Source organism: Prosopis cineraria, unplaced genomic scaffold, assembly GCF_029017545.1.
Source record: "Prosopis cineraria cultivar Desert tree isolate PC_DT_omini unplaced genomic scaffold, ASM2901754v1 PC14, whole genome shotgun sequence".
In the NCBI taxonomy this organism is placed as follows: domain Eukaryota; kingdom Viridiplantae; phylum Streptophyta; class Magnoliopsida; order Fabales; family Fabaceae; genus Prosopis; species Prosopis cineraria.
In genome coordinates this window covers 12,829,040-12,848,253 of record NW_026555345.1, presented here as the reverse complement: position 1 = coordinate 12,848,253, position 19,214 = coordinate 12,829,040, and the positions used below count along the sequence as shown (strand labels likewise).

At 30.4% G+C, this 19,214-nt stretch overlaps 1 protein-coding gene across 1 annotated transcript; it reads left to right on the top strand.

Annotated features, from left to right (window-relative positions):
• Positions 1-14,468: 14,468 nt before the first annotated feature.
• On the top strand, positions 14,469-16,606 carry LOC129293731 (1-aminocyclopropane-1-carboxylate synthase 7-like). Its single transcript, XM_054931823.1, has 3 exons — positions 14,469-14,678; positions 14,782-15,062; positions 15,619-16,606. The coding sequence occupies exons 1-3, from the start codon at positions 14,508-14,510 to the stop codon at positions 16,487-16,489; spliced, it is 1,323 nt and encodes a 440-aa protein (XP_054787798.1). The 5' UTR covers positions 14,469-14,507; the 3' UTR covers positions 16,490-16,606.
• The last annotated feature ends 2,608 nt before the right edge of the window (positions 16,607-19,214 follow it).

The window sequence follows — 19,214 nt, the reverse complement described above, 5'->3', positions numbered from 1 at the left end:
ATACTTTTTGAAATTCACATTTACTTACTTTCTATTTATTTCCGTACTCCTAGAAACCATGTTAGAAAATCAAGATCCAACATGGCCATACCACATTAATGTAAAGCTTTTTTAATTTTGTTGGATCAAGATTATTGGACAGCCAAAATTTGATCTCTGATGAAATATGTTATTTTATCTTTTTTTTCTGTATTTTTAATTGTTAATTAATATTAAATTTTAATAGTTTGAATTTTATTATTTATATTTTTATAATTCAATATTTTAATTATATTATTATATAGGAAATTAAATCTAAAAGATTTAAATCTTAATCCAATGGTTAAAAAAGGAAAATAAGGAAAGAGGATGGTGGTTCATCAGAACATGAATTTGTTATATGAGACTTAAATGTTCAAACTCTTATAAAAAAATAATCAAATTGACTTTTCCCTTGGTCTGAAAAAAAAAAAAAAAATTTGAAATGTATGAGTCACATACCTTAACTCTCGATAATAAAATAGTAGGTTGAGCCGTCTTTTCAATGATCCTATTTAATTTAGAGCTTTATATGAACTTTTAATTAGTTAGAAGTAGTTTTATCTGTCATTTTTTTAATATATATAAATATATAATCCAATTAATGGAATGAAAACGTCAAAGGACAAATTAATGATTCTTTTTTTTTAAAAAAAATTATCGATTATTCATTTAATTTCATTACTTCTTCTTCCTTGCTGCATGAAGTTATATTTTCCCCTGAAAAAAAGTTAAAATATTTTTTTTTTTTGTTCTTTGATGATTTACAAGCCTTTCTTCAAAATTTGTGAGTTAAACTATTGAATTTAGCTCATTCGATGTGTTGTTGCACAATAGGCTTTTAGACTTGCATTTGAAAAAATGTTAATTAATTGTTTTTGTAATTCTCAAGATTTTTAAATAATACTTTTTCACTTGTTAAACTTTTTTACCTATCCATTCAGAACTCTTAAAAATTGATTTGTAAAATCAAAAGAACATTTCTGAAATAAAAAAAAATATGTCATACATTTCACAGTTTGGCTCCTGTATTTCAAAGGAGACTTGTAAATTATCATTGGACAAACACAAAGTTTGAAGAACTTGCGCCAAAAAAAAAAAACAAAAGAAAAGAAAAGAAAACGCATTGTTTTAGTTGTATATTTCACAATTTGACTTGCAAACGTAAGAGGGTGAGATTTGTAAATTATCACAAAATGATGAAAACTTCGTACTTTTTTTTTTCATACAAATAAATGGAAAATGAAAAATTGTGAAACTTCATGAAATAACTTTTAAAAATGGGAAATTAAAAAATTTCAATATGCATAAATGTAGAAGCTAAATAATTTGTCACACATGTTGACTTATAAACTAAATAGGTTTGGAGGCGTAATGCAAAAAAAAAATTGAAAATAGTAATATTTAAAATATTAAATACTAAAAATATTATTTTAACAAAAGTGTTATTAAAATAAGAAGTTAAATTTTAATGACTTCCGAATGCTTGTGAGTTGTGACGGTGGCTCATTGAAACATTAATGTTCTTGCATGATTTAAATGTCTTTTTGCCAAATAAAAACGCATTAAATAATGGATTGATTTTCTCTCCTGGCGCCTACATCCGAGATCGCATTCGGCACACCGCTCATCACCCCTGTGAGGTGATCTGGGCCCTTTATTTTTTCTCAAATAATCTCCACCGCTAACTTAAATTTATTTTTAAAATATTTTTATATTATATTTATCAAAATAAAAATTATAAATATTATAATAGTAAATGTGAACTGTTTAGAATATATCTAGATGATCAATCAATTAAACTTATAAAATTTTTGAACCTTTTAAATTATAATTGTACTGTTTAGATTACATCTGGATAATCAATTTGTAAAAATTATGAAAAAATAATATTAAACCTTGTCATTCAGCTTAATAGTATAAAAAAATTTATTAAAGATTTCTATTTTTTACATATTTTTATTTTAATAAATATAAAATAAAAGTAAAAAGCTTAAATTTAGATTATTGATATCGTATTAGGGGTGACAAGTATTGTAATATTTATCATCTAATAACATAAAAAATAGTCCATATGTAATATTATAGTTTTTTTAATTTTTATATATTTTAATTTTATAAATATAATATTAAAATATTTAAAAAATAATTTTAAATCAATGGTAGAGATCACTTAAAAAGAAATGAAGGGCTCAGATCACCCCATACGGGTGATGAGCACACAATGCTCATCAAAACTAATGAGCACTGAATGTGTTCCCCCTCCATCCCAACTTCCCTCTTGCTATCACATGGGCCAGTAAGTTTGAAAAAAAAAAAACACAAAAGCAAGAAAAAGATGCTATTATGAAAAAGGCTATCTAAACCAGTTATAAAAGCCTATCTAAATTGGTTTAGATATTGGTACCTAGTTAAACAACTAGCTAGTAGTTTTAATGGTTTCGAAAGTTGACCCAAAGCAACAGAAAAAAAAAAAGAGAAAGAAAATCATCTTCTAAGCTAGTTATGTATTGATAACTATAACATCCTGATTTTCTAACTCCTATATTAATATTGATTAAGGAGTGAATTAATAATTTAATATGAGATTAGGATTCTGGATTGTAAAGTGTTGTATTGACTCATTGGGATGTTATATAAATAGATATGAGATGAAGAATGGTGTTTCAAAACAAAGTGTGTGAGTATAGTGAGGATTTCCCCCATTGTGCCACACACTACGGAAAAAGTTGGATGCGCCACAGCATATGGTACAAAATTTTGATAAATGAAGACATGGTAGCTCATGGAAACAAAAGAGAAAAGGGAGGTCTGGCATGGAGAAGAGAGGAAAGCTTTGCTAGGGCAATGATTTCTAGGAGAAAGGATGACATTTTTAACTTGTTACTTATCAAGTAAGTCTTGTACTATCTTAACCTCCAATTCTATCTTATTTTCTCTTAGTTTTAACCATTGAGAAATTAAATTCAGAAGTTTTAAAAAAGATGATTTCTTACTCTATAATAATAGAAAAGTCCTCTGAGACTAAACTAGTACTTTATGACTGGTTTGAGTCGGAACAATAAAGCTTTGAATTGATAAGCTTAATTTAACCTAATTTAGAGAGAGAATAGTGAGAGAAATTTGATTGTGAGAGTGTTAGTACTTGTATAGAGTAGTAATTAGTCACAGTGCATGTGAGTGAGTGTGAATAAGGGAAAGGATAGCAATTAGGTGCTTAAATGTTGTAATTGGCACTTTTTGTCAATAATAAAATTGATTTTAGCTGGCAATCTGATGTAGATTCTTGTGTACTATGAGTTGGATAGCTAGAGGAACTTGAACAGGGTTTTGGAACACGAGTAACCCTTTCTATTGAACAGAAGGCTTGAGATAAGCATATAGTTTGTTATGTTGATTAGTTATTATAACTATGTAGAAGTAAAGTATGAAATTGTGAATTCATTGTTTTATGAGTTTTTATGCATGATTTAGCATTGTGAATTGATTTTAGCATGAAATGGAATTTGTGAAATAAAAATTAATGATTTCTAGCTTTGTTGATGTGTGTGTGTGGGGGGATTTGAATTGTGAAAAAGTAGTGAATTATGTGTGAAAAGCATTATCATAAAGGGTGAGAGTTCACCCAAAGTATGTGTGAATGTCTGTGTATGGAGATGTGACAGAACAAATCCATATGGTCGAGTTAGCACCATGAGACATCCAGTGTAGCATATTACGAGCTGGTACCATGAGTAATCCAGTACAACACTATATTAAGACTATTACTATGGGACATCCAGACAGTCTGGCAACTCCCTAATGCCCATTAGGGTGCGGTTAGGAGTCAACAGCTCTATCATAAGTGTGTGAAATGAGAAAAACCATAGTATATAGGTAGAATAGATTACATTTAGCTGGGTATTTTTACTATTAAAAGTGTGCTAAGTTGAATGAGTAATTGATCCAGTAAAGCCTATGGTTTCGTGTCGGCGAGCTTTAGAAGATCGGTCGATTGATGATTGTGCTAGTGTGTGAAAATGTGTGAAAAGGATTTATATGAGAAAAGTTATGTGTAAAGCTATGTTATGATAAAGATATATGCTATACTTTAGTTTTACTACTTTGACATGGTTATTTGTACTAATAAACATTCAATGAGCTATATTGGTTATTGAGATTTTAATCTCACCCATAGTTATTTATATTTTTTAGGTTCTAGCAATTGTAGTGCTAAAGGAAAAGATTTAAGTCGAGAATCATGATTTCTTGATAAAGTCTTCTTATAAGAATCGATGTAATGAATTTGTATATAAGTAGTGATAAATGTCTATATAAATTACTATAGAAAACATGTGTATTTTACTATAAATTTTTGTGGTGTTTCGTGTTTTGATTCCCTAACCCTGTGTATACAGGTGAATATGATGAATTGATGGTGTAGGCTAGTGGATGGATGATAATGTGTGTGAATATGACAAATGTGTGACATATATGTGAAGTTGGCCACATATATAAATGAGAATTTGCCCAAGACTATATGGTTTGTGCAATTTACAGGCCAATTGTGTGTATGCATGTTATATTATGTATATATTGGTCAATCAAGTGTATATTATCCATTAGACGTGGTCAAGGTCTTAAAAGTGGCTAATGATATATAGTTTCGATTTGAGAGGCTCGAGTGACAAGTTTTGACTTAAAACAATTAAAATGCACTTGGGTGTCTAATTTTTGAATGAAATATCAGATTGAAATAAAACTAATATCATTAGTTAGATTTTGAAACAAGCTATATGTGGGTGCTTAACTCACCCCCAATCAGATATCATATGTAAAAATGACGTGCTTTTGAAGTTTACATCAAAAATTTAAAATTTGATAGCAAGATTCTAATATGTGCACTGCGACGCATGTGTCAATGAAGAATCACATGTCCTGACACATGACACAGAGAGTAACACTAAGGTCTTTGTGGCACGAGCTGTGGTGCATGTGGCATGAGCCGTGGCGTATGGGCCCTGATTTAGCTTGATTTGAAATTGTTTTCTTATTGACCTTGAAGTGCTATTGCATAATGCTTCCGCTGTGTTATATTATTAAACTTGGATATATTATTAGATGACTTTAGAAATATTTTATCTACGATTGCAAACTTTCTAAATAAAATGATTTTGAATGGATTAATAGAGTGAGTGCAAGATTGTATAGTAATATCATAAAGGGTATTACAATAACTGGTTTAAAAAGTACATCTTTTAAACTAGTTAATGTCGTAACTGGTTTAGAAAGTATGACTTTTTAAATTGGTTATGTCATACTTTATAAACCATTAACTAGTTTAGAAGATGTACTTTCTAAACCAGTTATGTCATATTTTTATTTGAAATTTAAATGTTATTTTTATAGTTACATATTACTTTTTTAGAATTTTATATGGATTATTATTTAAAGAATATTAAATTACTCATAACCAATTGGACCACGGTTCGATCATGGTTGAACCATTAATCCATGTGCTATTAAACATCTATTAGGATCCTCCATATATAGTTCACAAGGATCACCCAAGGAAGGACTATAATACCCTTTAATAGATGCCCAAATGTATCCTGTCTCGAGGTTAGGATATTCATCATTTTCTCCTCCATTTGCTTCATCCTAACATCTAGCTTGGCATCAAATGATGCTTTTATCTCTGCCCTCACCTCTACCTTTATAGTGGCTAGTGTCACCTTTAAATCCTCCCTAGTAATCGTTCCTTAAGCATGTTAGGCAAGTGCTGCACCAAAGATGGCCTTTATGCCTACCCTACTCCAACTCCCTTAACATGACTAGGATGCTCTTATTTTCCCATAACAATAGTCAAGATGTCATTCCTTTTATCTGGTATAAAGGATCCCTCAGCTTGCTTATTTTTAAGTTCATCCTGTAATACTAGAACGCAAATATTACTAATAATTATCTAACTGAAGTAAATAAAATAAGGCATAATAATACTTACAATTTTTTCACCAAGTACATAAGCCTTGTCACATGTGTAGGACCCACTCCTTGTTTAGTGTGTATTTATCTTTGTAATGCACCGGAAATAGTGGAAAAAGAAGAGTAGAAGGGCTGGACTAAGCTTGTTCCTCCAACCTCTATCAAGTTTCAATTAGCTTTGGCATTTCCAGTATGAGATATTGTGTGGAGGCAATCTTTTCTCTTACTATTTACTAGTCCTTTTGACCATCTTGTAAAAAAGAAGATACAATAAGCAAGTTAGAATCAACAAAAATAAAAATTAATAAGATAATTGAAATAACTCAGAATAATCAACTTGCCAAAGCTTTTGGTGTCATTCGAAGCCTATAGAATTGTTTCCAATTATCTTCAACAATAAATGGATACTTGAAGCATGTATTAGGATGTGGCTCTCCTTCTTTTCACCTTAATATGTATACATTGATGAGCTAGGATAACCTTAAATTACCTCCAATGTGTGCAACAATTTTTTATTATTGCCCCCCTCAACCCTTCATGGTTAGGCACGTTGTAAGTGAGCTACAATATCATATTCAAATAGTTAGTAATAAAATATAGTGATAATATATAGTGAAATATCAATAATAATGAAACAAACAACAATCGGTCACATACCTAGATAAAGTCCTAAATAAGATTCTTTACTTGCTCTGACACATTTTCCCACTTAGTCATCAAGATGCTAGGCTTGTTGCAAGCGAGCTGGTCATCAAGATGTTGGACAAAATTCAACTTGATCGATCACTAATGCTCATCATCAAACTTGATTTAGTATCTTGTTCTTACTAGCATAGTTGAGGGCTAACCCTCTTAACCTTATGCCACTTCTACTCCTCTTTCATGAAGACTACCCATTTTGACTCCCTATAGCCTACTTGCTTTGAGTCCTAGTAGCAAGCTCGCTTTGAGTTCCGCTGGGAAGGTTGACCAAAGAAATATCACTAAGGTCACTCTAATTAACACTTTGATCCTCCATTTCACTATTTAGACAAATAAAACAATAAATTAGTTCAAATAAAACATGATATAAATAAAATAACATAAATAAAAAAATGGCATAAATAAAAAAATGACATAAATAAAACAAAACATTAAAAAAACAAATGACATAAAATAATAATATAACTAATTAACTAACTATAGAATAGTTTTACATTATAATATTCTCCTATAGTCCTTCATGATGATCACTTCTTGCGCTATGTTCATCGTCTAGCTTACTTCTATATTCAGTTTAAGTAAACCCCTTGAAAAAGAAAGAGTTTTAGAAAGATCTAAATTTGAACCAATTTTGTCATCAATATCAATGATCTTTTTTTCCTTGGAGAGATAGACTAACTTCTATTTGCCAGATTGGTTATATAAAATCCTTATTTTGCTTGGTCTGCATAATAAAAGGTTTATCCCTAAAATTTAGAATATTGAGCCAAACTAATGTAAATCTTAACCAATCATGTACAAGTGAACTTGTTACAATTGATTACATTCTATACTATTTACTATAACCCCATGTTTACCCCTATCTTCATCAATAAAGATATTAAACTCGATAGGCCTACTCTATTCAAGTAATCTTGACAAAATTCAGTTGCTTTTTCAAAAATATATTTTTAAACAATGAATGTTTTAGGCCGATGTGGATTCTCCACATAACTTTTTAGGACTTTCATTGCCCTTTCAATAGGATACATCCATCATAAGCAAACAGGGCAACATAACTTTATCTTCCTTACTAGATGAATAATTAGGTGTATTGTGATATCTAAAAAGGAAGAAAGGAAGAGCCTCTCAAGTTGGCACAAGATAAGATGGCCTTAATTTCAAATTTATCCAATTAAATAGAATCAGGGACTTTACTATATATAGCATTATAGAAGAAAAAAGGCCTAGTTATAATGTGCCTCACATCATCTTATAAAATCCCTGAATAGTAATTGCAAGTAGTTGTTGCATTAAGCCATGGCAATCATGAGACTTTAAGCCTATTAATTTTAAATCTTTAATCGACATAAGATACTGAAAATTAGAAGAATATTTGATACTGTGTAAACACTCACAAAAGTTTCTTTTCTTAACCTTGGACAATGTGTTTTTCACTGGTGGACAATAAGTTTGATTACCATTTTGCCTTGGATGCAAGTCCTCTTGTATTCTCATTTCTTTCAAATCTAATCTTGTCTTTACACCATCTTTGAACTTGCCCTATATGTCAAGAATTATTCCAATAATACTATCACACTCATTTTTCTCAACATGCATAACATTAATACAATGCCTCACATCAAAATGGCACCAATGTGAAAGTTCAAAAAAGATTGACCTCTTCTTTCATATATTCCTTTTACTTGTACTTTTCATCGTCTTTTTTAAGATAACATTAATATCTTTCACCTTTTCATAAACATGATCTCTAATTAATGGCTCTAGAGCATCTTCATGCTTTTAGTTACCATAAAAAACTTTCTTTAATCTATAATAATGATGGCCATGTTCAAAAAATCTCCTATAATCAAGGTAGACTATCTTCCTTTTATATTGAAGTTGGTGATAATAGGTGCCTTTTTCACAAATAGAATACGCTTTGTGCCCCTTAACACTATACCATGACAAGTTTCTATATGTAGAGAAGTCATTAATAGTGCAAAATATTATAGCACTCATTTTAAATATTTCCTTCTGATTGGCATCAAACACATCTACATCTAGCTCCCAGAACTCTTTCAATTCTTTAATCAAGGGTTTTAGATAAACATATATGCCATTCCCTAGTTGTTTTGGTCTCGAGATTAACTTAGAAAGCATGATGTATTTGAGTTTCATATGCAATAGAGGAGATAAGTTGTAAATCAATAGAAGAATAGGCCATGAACTATGAATGCTACTAAGACTATTGTAAGGATTCATGCCATCAGTACTAAGTCATAACCTAAGATTCCTTGGATTATTGCCAAGCTCAAGAAATAACCGATCAATTTTCTTCTATCACTCAAAATTGGTCAGATGTCAAAGCTTCCCATCATTCATCCTCTCATCTACATGCCATCTTAGATTATTTACATCCCTTTCATTAGCAAAAAGGCACTTGAGTCTTGGTACAATTCAAAGATACCACAACACCTTCATAGGAGCTTTTTTTCTCTTTGCACATTAGTGTCTCACATACTGGACACTTCATTTTATCTTCAAACTCTTTTCAATAGAGTATGCAATCATCAAGACATGCATGTATTTTTTTTCATAATTCATGTCCATTGGATACAGTATTTTCTTTGCATCATATTACTGGTCTGGCAGTATATTTTTATCCGAAAGCAAGTTCTTAATGAACTCAAGTAATTCTGTAAAACTCTTATTACTCCATCCATGTTTTGTCTTTAAGATCATCAGTTATAACAACGCAGACAATAGTTGTTATTTTCACACCTTAGATATAGAGGCCTCTTCACTTCAATATGCTCATATTCTTATATGCATCTGATTGGTAAAAAGCATCTTCTCCAATATCACTAATCATGTCCTCCAACTAATCCTCCACATCATCATCACCATCATTAACCTTCTATTATTGCAATGTACTCGGCCTTGGCCTTTCCACTTCTTCTCCATGCCATATCCATATTGTATAAATTTCACAAAATCCCTCACAAATCAAGTGTTTGTATATTTCTGTAGCATTTAGTTGCCTCTCATTCAAGCAATTCACACGAGGATAATTAAACTTCCTATTATTATCTTTAGCATTCCTTTTAGAAAAGTCCAAAAACCCCTTTACCCTATTATCATACTCTTCAATATATTATTTAGCATTTATCCAACTTCGATCCACAGTTAAATTCCTAAAATGAAACTAAGTTGAGATTATTATTTCTCATTCCCATAATTTCTAATTTAAGTTAGAAATTTTCAATTCTTTGGAGAACATCTAGCATATTATTTAGAGTTGGCTTCCTCCCTATCTAACAGGTAGGAGGAGAATAGTCAACTTGACCTTGGCCTTTCCACTTCTTCCTCCCTTCTAATATAGAAAAGGGGGTCAAATAATAAGTTTTGAAAAAGTTTTTAACAAAGTCTCCCCTAAAAGTTGGACTTTGCAATAATTTTACAATTGAAAATATCACTTTCTAACAATTTTAGGAGACAACAAAAACCAGTCATGCAATCCCTAAGGACCTTTGACTTCCTCTACTGGCACTCCACTAGATTATAGAAAATAAACTAATCATTGCAAACACATTGAAATAATGTGAATATTCAAAAATCATGCTAACAAAATTTAATTAAATTTGGGCAAAGCCTTGCCTAATAATTGGTCATCCCAGTAATTTCACAATTTAACATAAATAAAGTTTAGATGGTTTCACTTAGTAAACAATAAAATATGGAAAATTAACTAATCAAGTTTATGTTTAAGTTAAAAAATTTGATTGGTTTTTGCTAGCAAAATTAACCAATTAAATATGAAAAATTAAACATAATTAAACAATCAAGCTAAAGCGTGGAAGAACATATTCAATCACTAAAGCTCAAAAGCTTTATTTTTTTAATTTAAAATCAACATCAAGCTCACAGAATGTCATAGAAGCATATTTAAGATGAAGCTCATGAAAATTAATCCATATAAATTAAACCAAAACAAAGTTCAAAGTACTTGTAAAGCTTACAGCAAGACACTAAAGCAAGGACTGAAGCTTCAAAGTCAACCACAAGTAAGAATTGAAGCTGCCAACAAGAAAAATTGAAAAGAAAAACAATGAACATCAAATGCATAATAGAATATGAAAAATAGAACCAAAAAATTGGGCTAAGCAATTGGAGTACATGAGCACGAGGTAGGGAGGGAGAAGACAAAATACTTGGGCATAAGCACGATTTTGGATTTGAAGCTCTGCGATTCTTGGTTTAATTTGAAGCCTTGTTTGAGTTTGAAGATGGGGTGGTTTTGGGTGGGAGAAGTCGAAGAAAGGAGTGAGAAGGTGACAATGATAGAGCACGAAGCAAAGACGATGAAGCATAAGGTGAAGGTGATTTTAGATTTTGATTTAGCTAGCTGTTTGCAAGATTTTGAGTGAAAGGGAGTGAAGAGAGAGATGCATGAGCAAAATGTTTTGCAATAGCAACGAACTAATGTGAGGGTTTTTTGAAAAATTTTGAAGTGTTTATAGACTGGTTATTCACAGTAACATCTCCAGAAAGCAATAACAATTAATTTTTTAAATTTAGACTGGTTTCTATGAATAACCGGTTTGGAAAGTTATTTAAACTTTAATCAAAAAATATTAAAAAGCTTTCAAAATTGGGTGTCAATAAGACTGATCTAGATAAGCAGCTAAAATATAAAAATAAAATCTTCAAACAAAAATTCAAAACTTTCCAAACTAGTTTTCCAGTTAACAATTTTAGAAAGCACAAAATTTTATTTTTTTTAAAGAAAGTCACCTTTTTTAAACTGGTTACCATGTCAACTGATGTAGAAATATTATTAAGACTGGTTCCCTATGTAACCGGTTTAGAAAGTTTTAAAACATGTTTTGTAATTATGGTAATGCCACTACCTCTTCTTATTAAACCACCTATGTAAATAATTGATTTAGAAAGTGAGTTTTAGATTACTATTTTTTCACTAGTGAGAAAAGAAACAAAACCTATTGATATACATACTCCCTCTATACTACAATATAGGGTACTGTAAACTACTTTATGTCTTTTTAAAAAATTTAGACAAAATGTTAATCATTAAAAAAAATGTATATATTTCCAAATATACATTTATTATATACCCTGTACAAGTGCCTTAGTAATAATTTCAATGCATCATTTTTTCAAAAATAATAATAAATAAAAATAAGAGTATATTAAATATTATAAAAAATTACCTAATATTTTATATTTTAAACTAAACAAGGCTTTTGGTATATATCTTATATTATGATATGGAGGGAATAAAAAATAAGGGAAACTAGGAGCAAGAGCTAAAGGAGATGAACCAGGTTTCTAGTTTGACTCTTCCCTTGGTTCGGAAGAAAATTGAAATGTACACGGCAAGTACCTTAACTTTTGATGAATGTAACAGTTTGTCCAATGCATATTAAACTTGGCCTTGCATATAACTTTTGTTGATTTGGCATACCAGTGCATTTGTGGGTTCACATTAAGACCTTGTTTGATATGAAGTATTGAGTTTTATGGGAGTGGGAATGTGATTGGTAATGGGATTGGGTTTATGAATGATAGTGTGAATATGCTTTAAAATTATGTTTAGTATGTGGTAGAATTAACAAAAAAAAAAGGAAGCCTCAGACCAAACAAAAATCAGCAAAAAAGACCTAAATGCCCTTATTTTCTTCCAATAATTGTTATGCTCAACCCAAAAAAGAGAATTGGCTCAAATCAAAAATGAAAACCCATGAGAAGAAAAGCAAAGCCATGGATTCAAACTCACGAACTAGAATAATTTGGATGGATTATATTAAATATGTAGATGGTGTGCTTATTGCTGTGGGACTGTGGTGAGGCTTAGGCAGACAACCTTGGTAGAATAAGCTTGGCTAAGAGAAGGGAGGTAGCTATGGTAGATTGAGCTTGGCTAAGAGAACATTGATGAGGTAGGGGTTCGGTGTAGGGAGACAAGAAGGTTGATGGGGAAGGCAATTTGATTACAAAGTAATCAATCTTAAGATTGCTTTTCCAATACCATGGGAGTGGTGGTATTGGGTAATCCTATATAGATGGGATTGGGATCAGCATTAAACTCCTCATTACCTCATACCAAATATAAAAGGATGGTACTAGTCAATCCCAATTTTAGTCCCTCCTTACCCGTGCTGTGTACCAAACAAGGCCTAAGATCTTCTAAAATCAATCCTTTGTTCCAAATAAAAATCTAATTCGATTTAGAGGCATTGGATATCTTTGTCAGGTCTTTAACACTTAATATTCATTATTCCCTCCATTCAAAAATATAAGGCATTTTTAACCGAATCTCACCACCCAATAAAATAGTTACCTACTTTTAAACTAACTTTATCTTTTCATATTTAATCCTATTAAATACCCTACAATAAATATAAAGTCATTTTCAATAGGAGCACTTTTGAAAGAAAGGCAATGATTACAACTTGAAAGACTAAAAATGCCTTACATGTTTTAACATCCAACTTTTTAAAAAATACTTTATATTTTTGAATAGAGGGAGTATGTGATAAAATTAAAGGAAATTAATTTTGATGGTTTAACAATGCTTGTTCTCTTTAAATATGGGTTAAATCCGAGTCTTGTGTATGAAAAATTTTCATGCCAAGAGAACTTTCACTTGTGTAGTCACTAACTAGACATGGATTATATATATAATTTAGAGTTAAATGATATTTTTATCTTTTAACTATTCATTTAAAAGCGTCATGCATCCAAAACTTACATGCATGGGTATACTTGCCATTAAAAAAAATTAATTTTAACTATTAATTGATAAATAATAAGAAAAAAGGAATATAAAAATAAAAAAAAAGACCTATAAAATTGCAAATAAGTACCTTATTAAAAAATTAATATCAATTAAGTTTTTAGAATTATAGTTGGTCAAAATCATATTTTGGCCTTCCATGTTTGTGGATAAGAAATAATATTTATATGTAATTTAAGAGACTTAATTGATATTATTATTTGCAATTTTATAGATCATTTTTTTGTTTTTAAGGTTCTTTTTTTTTTTTGCATTTTTTAAGTCAATTAATGATGGAAAAAGTTACCTATTTAATGTTAGGATACCCAATGTCAGTGCACCATTTCAAAAAAGAAAAATTGTATCATATAAAAGTTTAATTTAGGATATCAAAAGTTTATATGGTAATAGTTGAGGGGCAAAATTTATCATTTAATCCTAAAACTTATTAAGTGGTAAATCCCATTTAGACTTTAATGCATGTTTTGGTTTGGTCAGTTAAGGAAATTTTAGGGTTTATTAATTTGCTGGGTAATACTTAAGGATTTGACTAGTCATAGATTCAAAAGTTGAAATTGGCGCATCTCAACCAACCGCCCTCAGTTATAAACAATGGCAAGTACATTTATTAGTTATATATATATATATATAAAGCTTTCCAGTCCATTAAAACTATATAAGCAAAGCAAGATCTCTCGGGTATTTTTCCTGAGGATCTCATGGAAGCTCACCCATACAGTTGTCAGTCACGACATATATAAATATATATATATATATATCAGCATTAATGCAAGTCCTGGACCCGATATCTTTCTTACGTACCCTGGAGAATCAATCATTCATATACAAATTTTTTTGTTTATTTAATTTTTGGTTTAGCAGAGCGCCAGACGAGCTGAGTGAGACTCTTTCTCTGTCTACCCCTCCTATATATACCTCACGTTTCTGCCAAATTTTTCATTCAATACAGACCTCACTCTCTCTGTGTGTGCGTGTGTGTGTGCAAATTAAAGAAGCTGGTGATTCCGTGATTATTAATATTATTATGGGAATCGAGACAGAGCAAAGTGCTGTTGAGCTTTCAACTATGGCCATTTCTGATGCTCATGGGGAAGACTCTCCATATTTTGCAGGGTGGAAAGCCTATGACTCAAACCCTTACAATGAATTCACTAATCCATTTGGAGTTATTCAAATGGGGTTAGCAGAGAATCAAGTAAGTGTGTGTGCGTGTGTGTGTGTGTATCTTCATTAGAAGAAGGCGTAACATCAATAGTGTGTGTGTGTCTAAATTCTAATATTCATTCTGTTTCACACAGGTTTCATTTGATTTGCTGGAGAAGTACTTGGCGTCCAAGTGGGAAAAAGAAGCAGTAAGTTCTGGGTTTAAAGAGAATGCTTTGTTTCAAGACTATCATGGGCTTGGATGTTTCAGAGCCGCAATGGCGAGTTTCATGGAAGAAATAAGAGGAGGCAGAGTCAAATTTGATCCTCACAGAATTGTCCTCACCGCCGGCGCCACGGCAGCCAATGAGCTCCTCACCTTCATCCTCGCTAACCCGGGAGACGCTTTACTTGTTCCAACCCCTTACTATCCCGGGTAAGCTCATCTGCTCTGTATATTTTTATAGTTACATTTTTAGAAATGAGGAGTTACTGCTCAGAAATTTGTGGGGGAGAGGGGGAGGACAAACAAACAAGAGTGAAGGATAAACAGGCAATAAGAGGTGAGATGATATCACATCTTACTTTTAAAATGTCAAAACTGAAGGATATAGATTCTTTATCTTTCATTTTATATATTAATTATTAAATTCAACTTTATCTAGTTATATTTGAACAACTTAACATTCTCATATTTAATTGTAAGTCTACAAGCTCCCAATGATAAAGATGTCCTAAATACCAAGCCCCTTGTTTTGCAAAAAAAACTATCCTAATTTTTGGGATTCAAATGGTATAGTGTAGAAGCATCCCTACTGCATTTAAAGTCAGTCTCATTTTAAGCTTTAGATGTGTATGCAGTAAGGGGCATTTCTGGTCTAAGGCAAAACCAGTCTCCAACACCACTTATTAACAATATATCAACTCAAAACCTTTAATTCTCAAGTAGTAATAAAAAGCTGATCATATCCTAAAATTTTATTTGTTTACAGATTTGATAGGGACTTGAGGTGGAGAACTGGGGTCAAAATAGTTCCGATTCACTGTGACAGCTCAAGCAATTTCCAGATTACTCCTCAAGCACTAGAAGCTGCATATGAACAAGCACGAGCCATGAACACTAAAGTGAGGGCAGTTCTGGTCACAAACCCATCGAACCCATTAGGAGCAACAATTCAACGTCAAGTTTTAGAACATCTTCTGGACTTCGTGACTCGCAAGAACATCCACCTCGTCTCCGACGAAATCTACTCAGGCTCGGTCTTCTCCTCGTCGGAGTTCGTAAGCATCGCAGAAATCCTTGAATCGCGTGGATACAAAAACGCAGAAAGAGTTCACGTCGTTTATAGCCTCTCCAAAGACCTCGGCCTTCCCGGCTTCAGAGTCGGCACCGTTTATTCTTACAACGATAAGGTCGTGACGACAGCGAGAAGGATGTCGAGTTTCACGCTTATATCCTCTCAGACGCAGCAAATATTGGCTTCGATTTTATCCGACAAGGACTTCGCGAAGAACTATATTAAGACGAACAGGGAGAGACTGAGGAAGAGATACGACATGATCATCGAAGGTTTGAGAAAATCTGGGATCGAGTGCTTGAAAGGAAACGCAGGGTTGTTTTGTTGGATGAACCTAAGTCCGATGCTGCAGAAACCTACGAAAGAAGCTGAGATTGAGCTTTGGAATTGTATTGTGCATGAAGTGAAGCTGAATATATCTCCCGGTTCGTCTTGCCATTGTTCTGAACCGGGTTGGTTCAGAGTGTGTTTTGCAAATATGAGCGAGCACACGTTGGAAGTAGCACTGAAGAGAATGCGTAACTTCACGGACCAAAGAAAGAAAGCTACCGCACACAGGATATAGAAGAAAAAGAAATGAAACTCCACTAAGTATACAACATATATATTTGGGTAAGATGACAATCTAGTTTTTAATTATAAATTTAAGAATATCTGAGATTTTAAACTCGTTCTTCATACATCTACCTCTAAACATTTAATTTGTAGCAATCTCCTTCCAACCATTAACTTTAATTATTAATTGATTAGAAAATTATAAAAAAGTACCCATAATTGCAAATTTTAATTTTTATCATTTTCTATAATTTTGGGTATTTTTGTAATTTTTTAAGGTTTTTTTATAATTTTCTAATCAATCAATAGTTAAAGTTAATGGTAGAAGGATAATGCTACAATTTTAAATATTTAGGGGTGAAGATGTAAAAACAATCAAACAAAAATGAGTTTAAGATTTTAGATATTATGAGTCTATAGTTTAAAAGTTAAATTACCATCTTTACCCTATTTTTTCAATTATTTATATATATTTTTTAAATGGTTCTTGCCATTTGATTAAATAATCCTCAAATGGGTGTGACCAAGATCCAACATCCATAAAGGGGATACGAAGAAAATACAGCAGAAAAGCAGATTCATGGTTCAAGTTTTTTGTTGTTTGCTTGCTTTAGAAAATAGTTAAGCAAGTTTCCTAGAAGTTCCATGTTGTATTCTAACTAGTGTGTGTGTATAATTTGTGAATTGCAAAATATTATTATTCTTTGTTGGGGTCAAAAAAAAAATAAATGAAATTATGTTTCTTATACTTATCTTGGCATTCTACAGTCGATGTCAATGTCACGTCTTGTCGTTCCTATTATGGATATTTTTAACTGGATTAAGACAATCAATTCGACTTAATAAGATATTTAGCTTCCTAATTAAGTGTGTTTGTTGGGCGCGCATGACGATGCGTTTTAAATTGGTCAACCACGTGATGATGCTTGTTCCAATTTTATGGTCTTATTAATATTCATAATTATGTAAATAATTATTAACGTGGGCTATGTACGTATGCAAGATCATTATTATCCAACTTTTAAATTGACTCTATAAATTTATTATTTTTATATTTTTAACTTATAAAATTATATTAATTTACTCATTAACTTAAATTAGATAAAATTTAATTAAATTTGTGAGTTAAATTTTCAAATCTATCATTTTTACATTTTCATCTTATAAAATCATGTTAATATATTTATAAACTCGTTCAACAAAATAAGTATATATTGCGTAAGATATGATTCATAGAAGTAATAGGATCTGGTTTAATAGAAAATAAAAAAAATAAAAGCTAATATTAATAGAAAAGAAAATAAAAAATATCAAAAATAAGTTACCCTATTTTAAAATTTCTATGTTGAGTATAATAATTTATAAATGTAGATAGAATTAATTTTAATTATTTATATTTAAAATATATTTAAAATAAACTATGATCATATTTTATATTTTAATTATTTAAATTATATACTTTTAAAGGCTATTTATTAAAAGAGATAAATTTTTATGAGTTTATAATATGAGTCTATATTTTAAATTTATATCTCTATCACATGAGTTTAACAATCTTGTACAAGACAACAAGATTTTTTTTTTTCAGTATTAAAAAGTGATTAGCTAAAAGAAAACAAAATTGAGCTAAGAATAAGACATGCGTACTTAAAAGAACCCTTGCATAGATATTGGTTAAAGTGTATCTTTAATTATTTAATTGTATACAAGTTTTTTATTTTGATCTATTAATTTTATAAAGTGTATTTTAAGTCTTTTAGTTATCTTTAATATTATTAGTTTTATCACAAAAAAATTACATAAAACATTTAAATATTAAAATATTAAATTTAATTTTTTAACAAAGTAATAATGATTGATACAAAAAATAATTATTTAAAACCAATAGTGTTAAGATTAAAAAATTAAAAAAATATTTTATAAAATTAAAAAATTAAATTAAAATTTTATATAAAATTAGATGATCACATAAATACTTTAGCTTATATATATATATATATATTTTTTTTTTTAAATGGAGACCGCCAGCTACATCCTAAAAGGAACAATTAATAACAATTAGGTTTTTAATAAAATTTTCTGAAAAATAAGTTACAAATATTGATTTAAATAATTGTAAATTCAGGTTTCAGTTACAAATAATTCATTTACATTTTAAAAGTATTTCTAAGTTTGCAATTAAAATTTCTATTTGCAATGATTTAAATTAATTTTTACAATTCATTTTTGAAAAAATTTAATTAAGGACCTAAGTATCATTAATTTTTTTACTAAGGATTTTACTATTATTGTCCCTATTTTAAACCCATCTTGTGGTCATTACTACAGGTCAACAAGGAAAACAAGAAAGTTATATTGATCTTATTTATATGCATAATTTTTAATGTGCGTGTGTGTACGCATATGTATATGCAAGACGGCAGGATCCTTTTTTTAAAAAAAAACAAACACTAAAAAGTGATTAACTAAAAGCAAATGGAATTGAGTTCAGCTTAAGACACGTACTTAAAAGAAGTGTTGTATAGATTTTTTTAAATACGCTTCGTCGTCATTGCCAAGCGGACGTTATTAGAGAAAAGTTTTTTTTTCCCCCCAAAAAAAATTAGAGAAAAGTTATTTTACGTAAATATATTAAATCAATAAATGGGAGCCACGTGAATCTGTGAAGTTCATTTTTTTGTTTAAAAGAAAGATATTCATATAACTATATATATACAGCTCAGTGCTAACTGGTT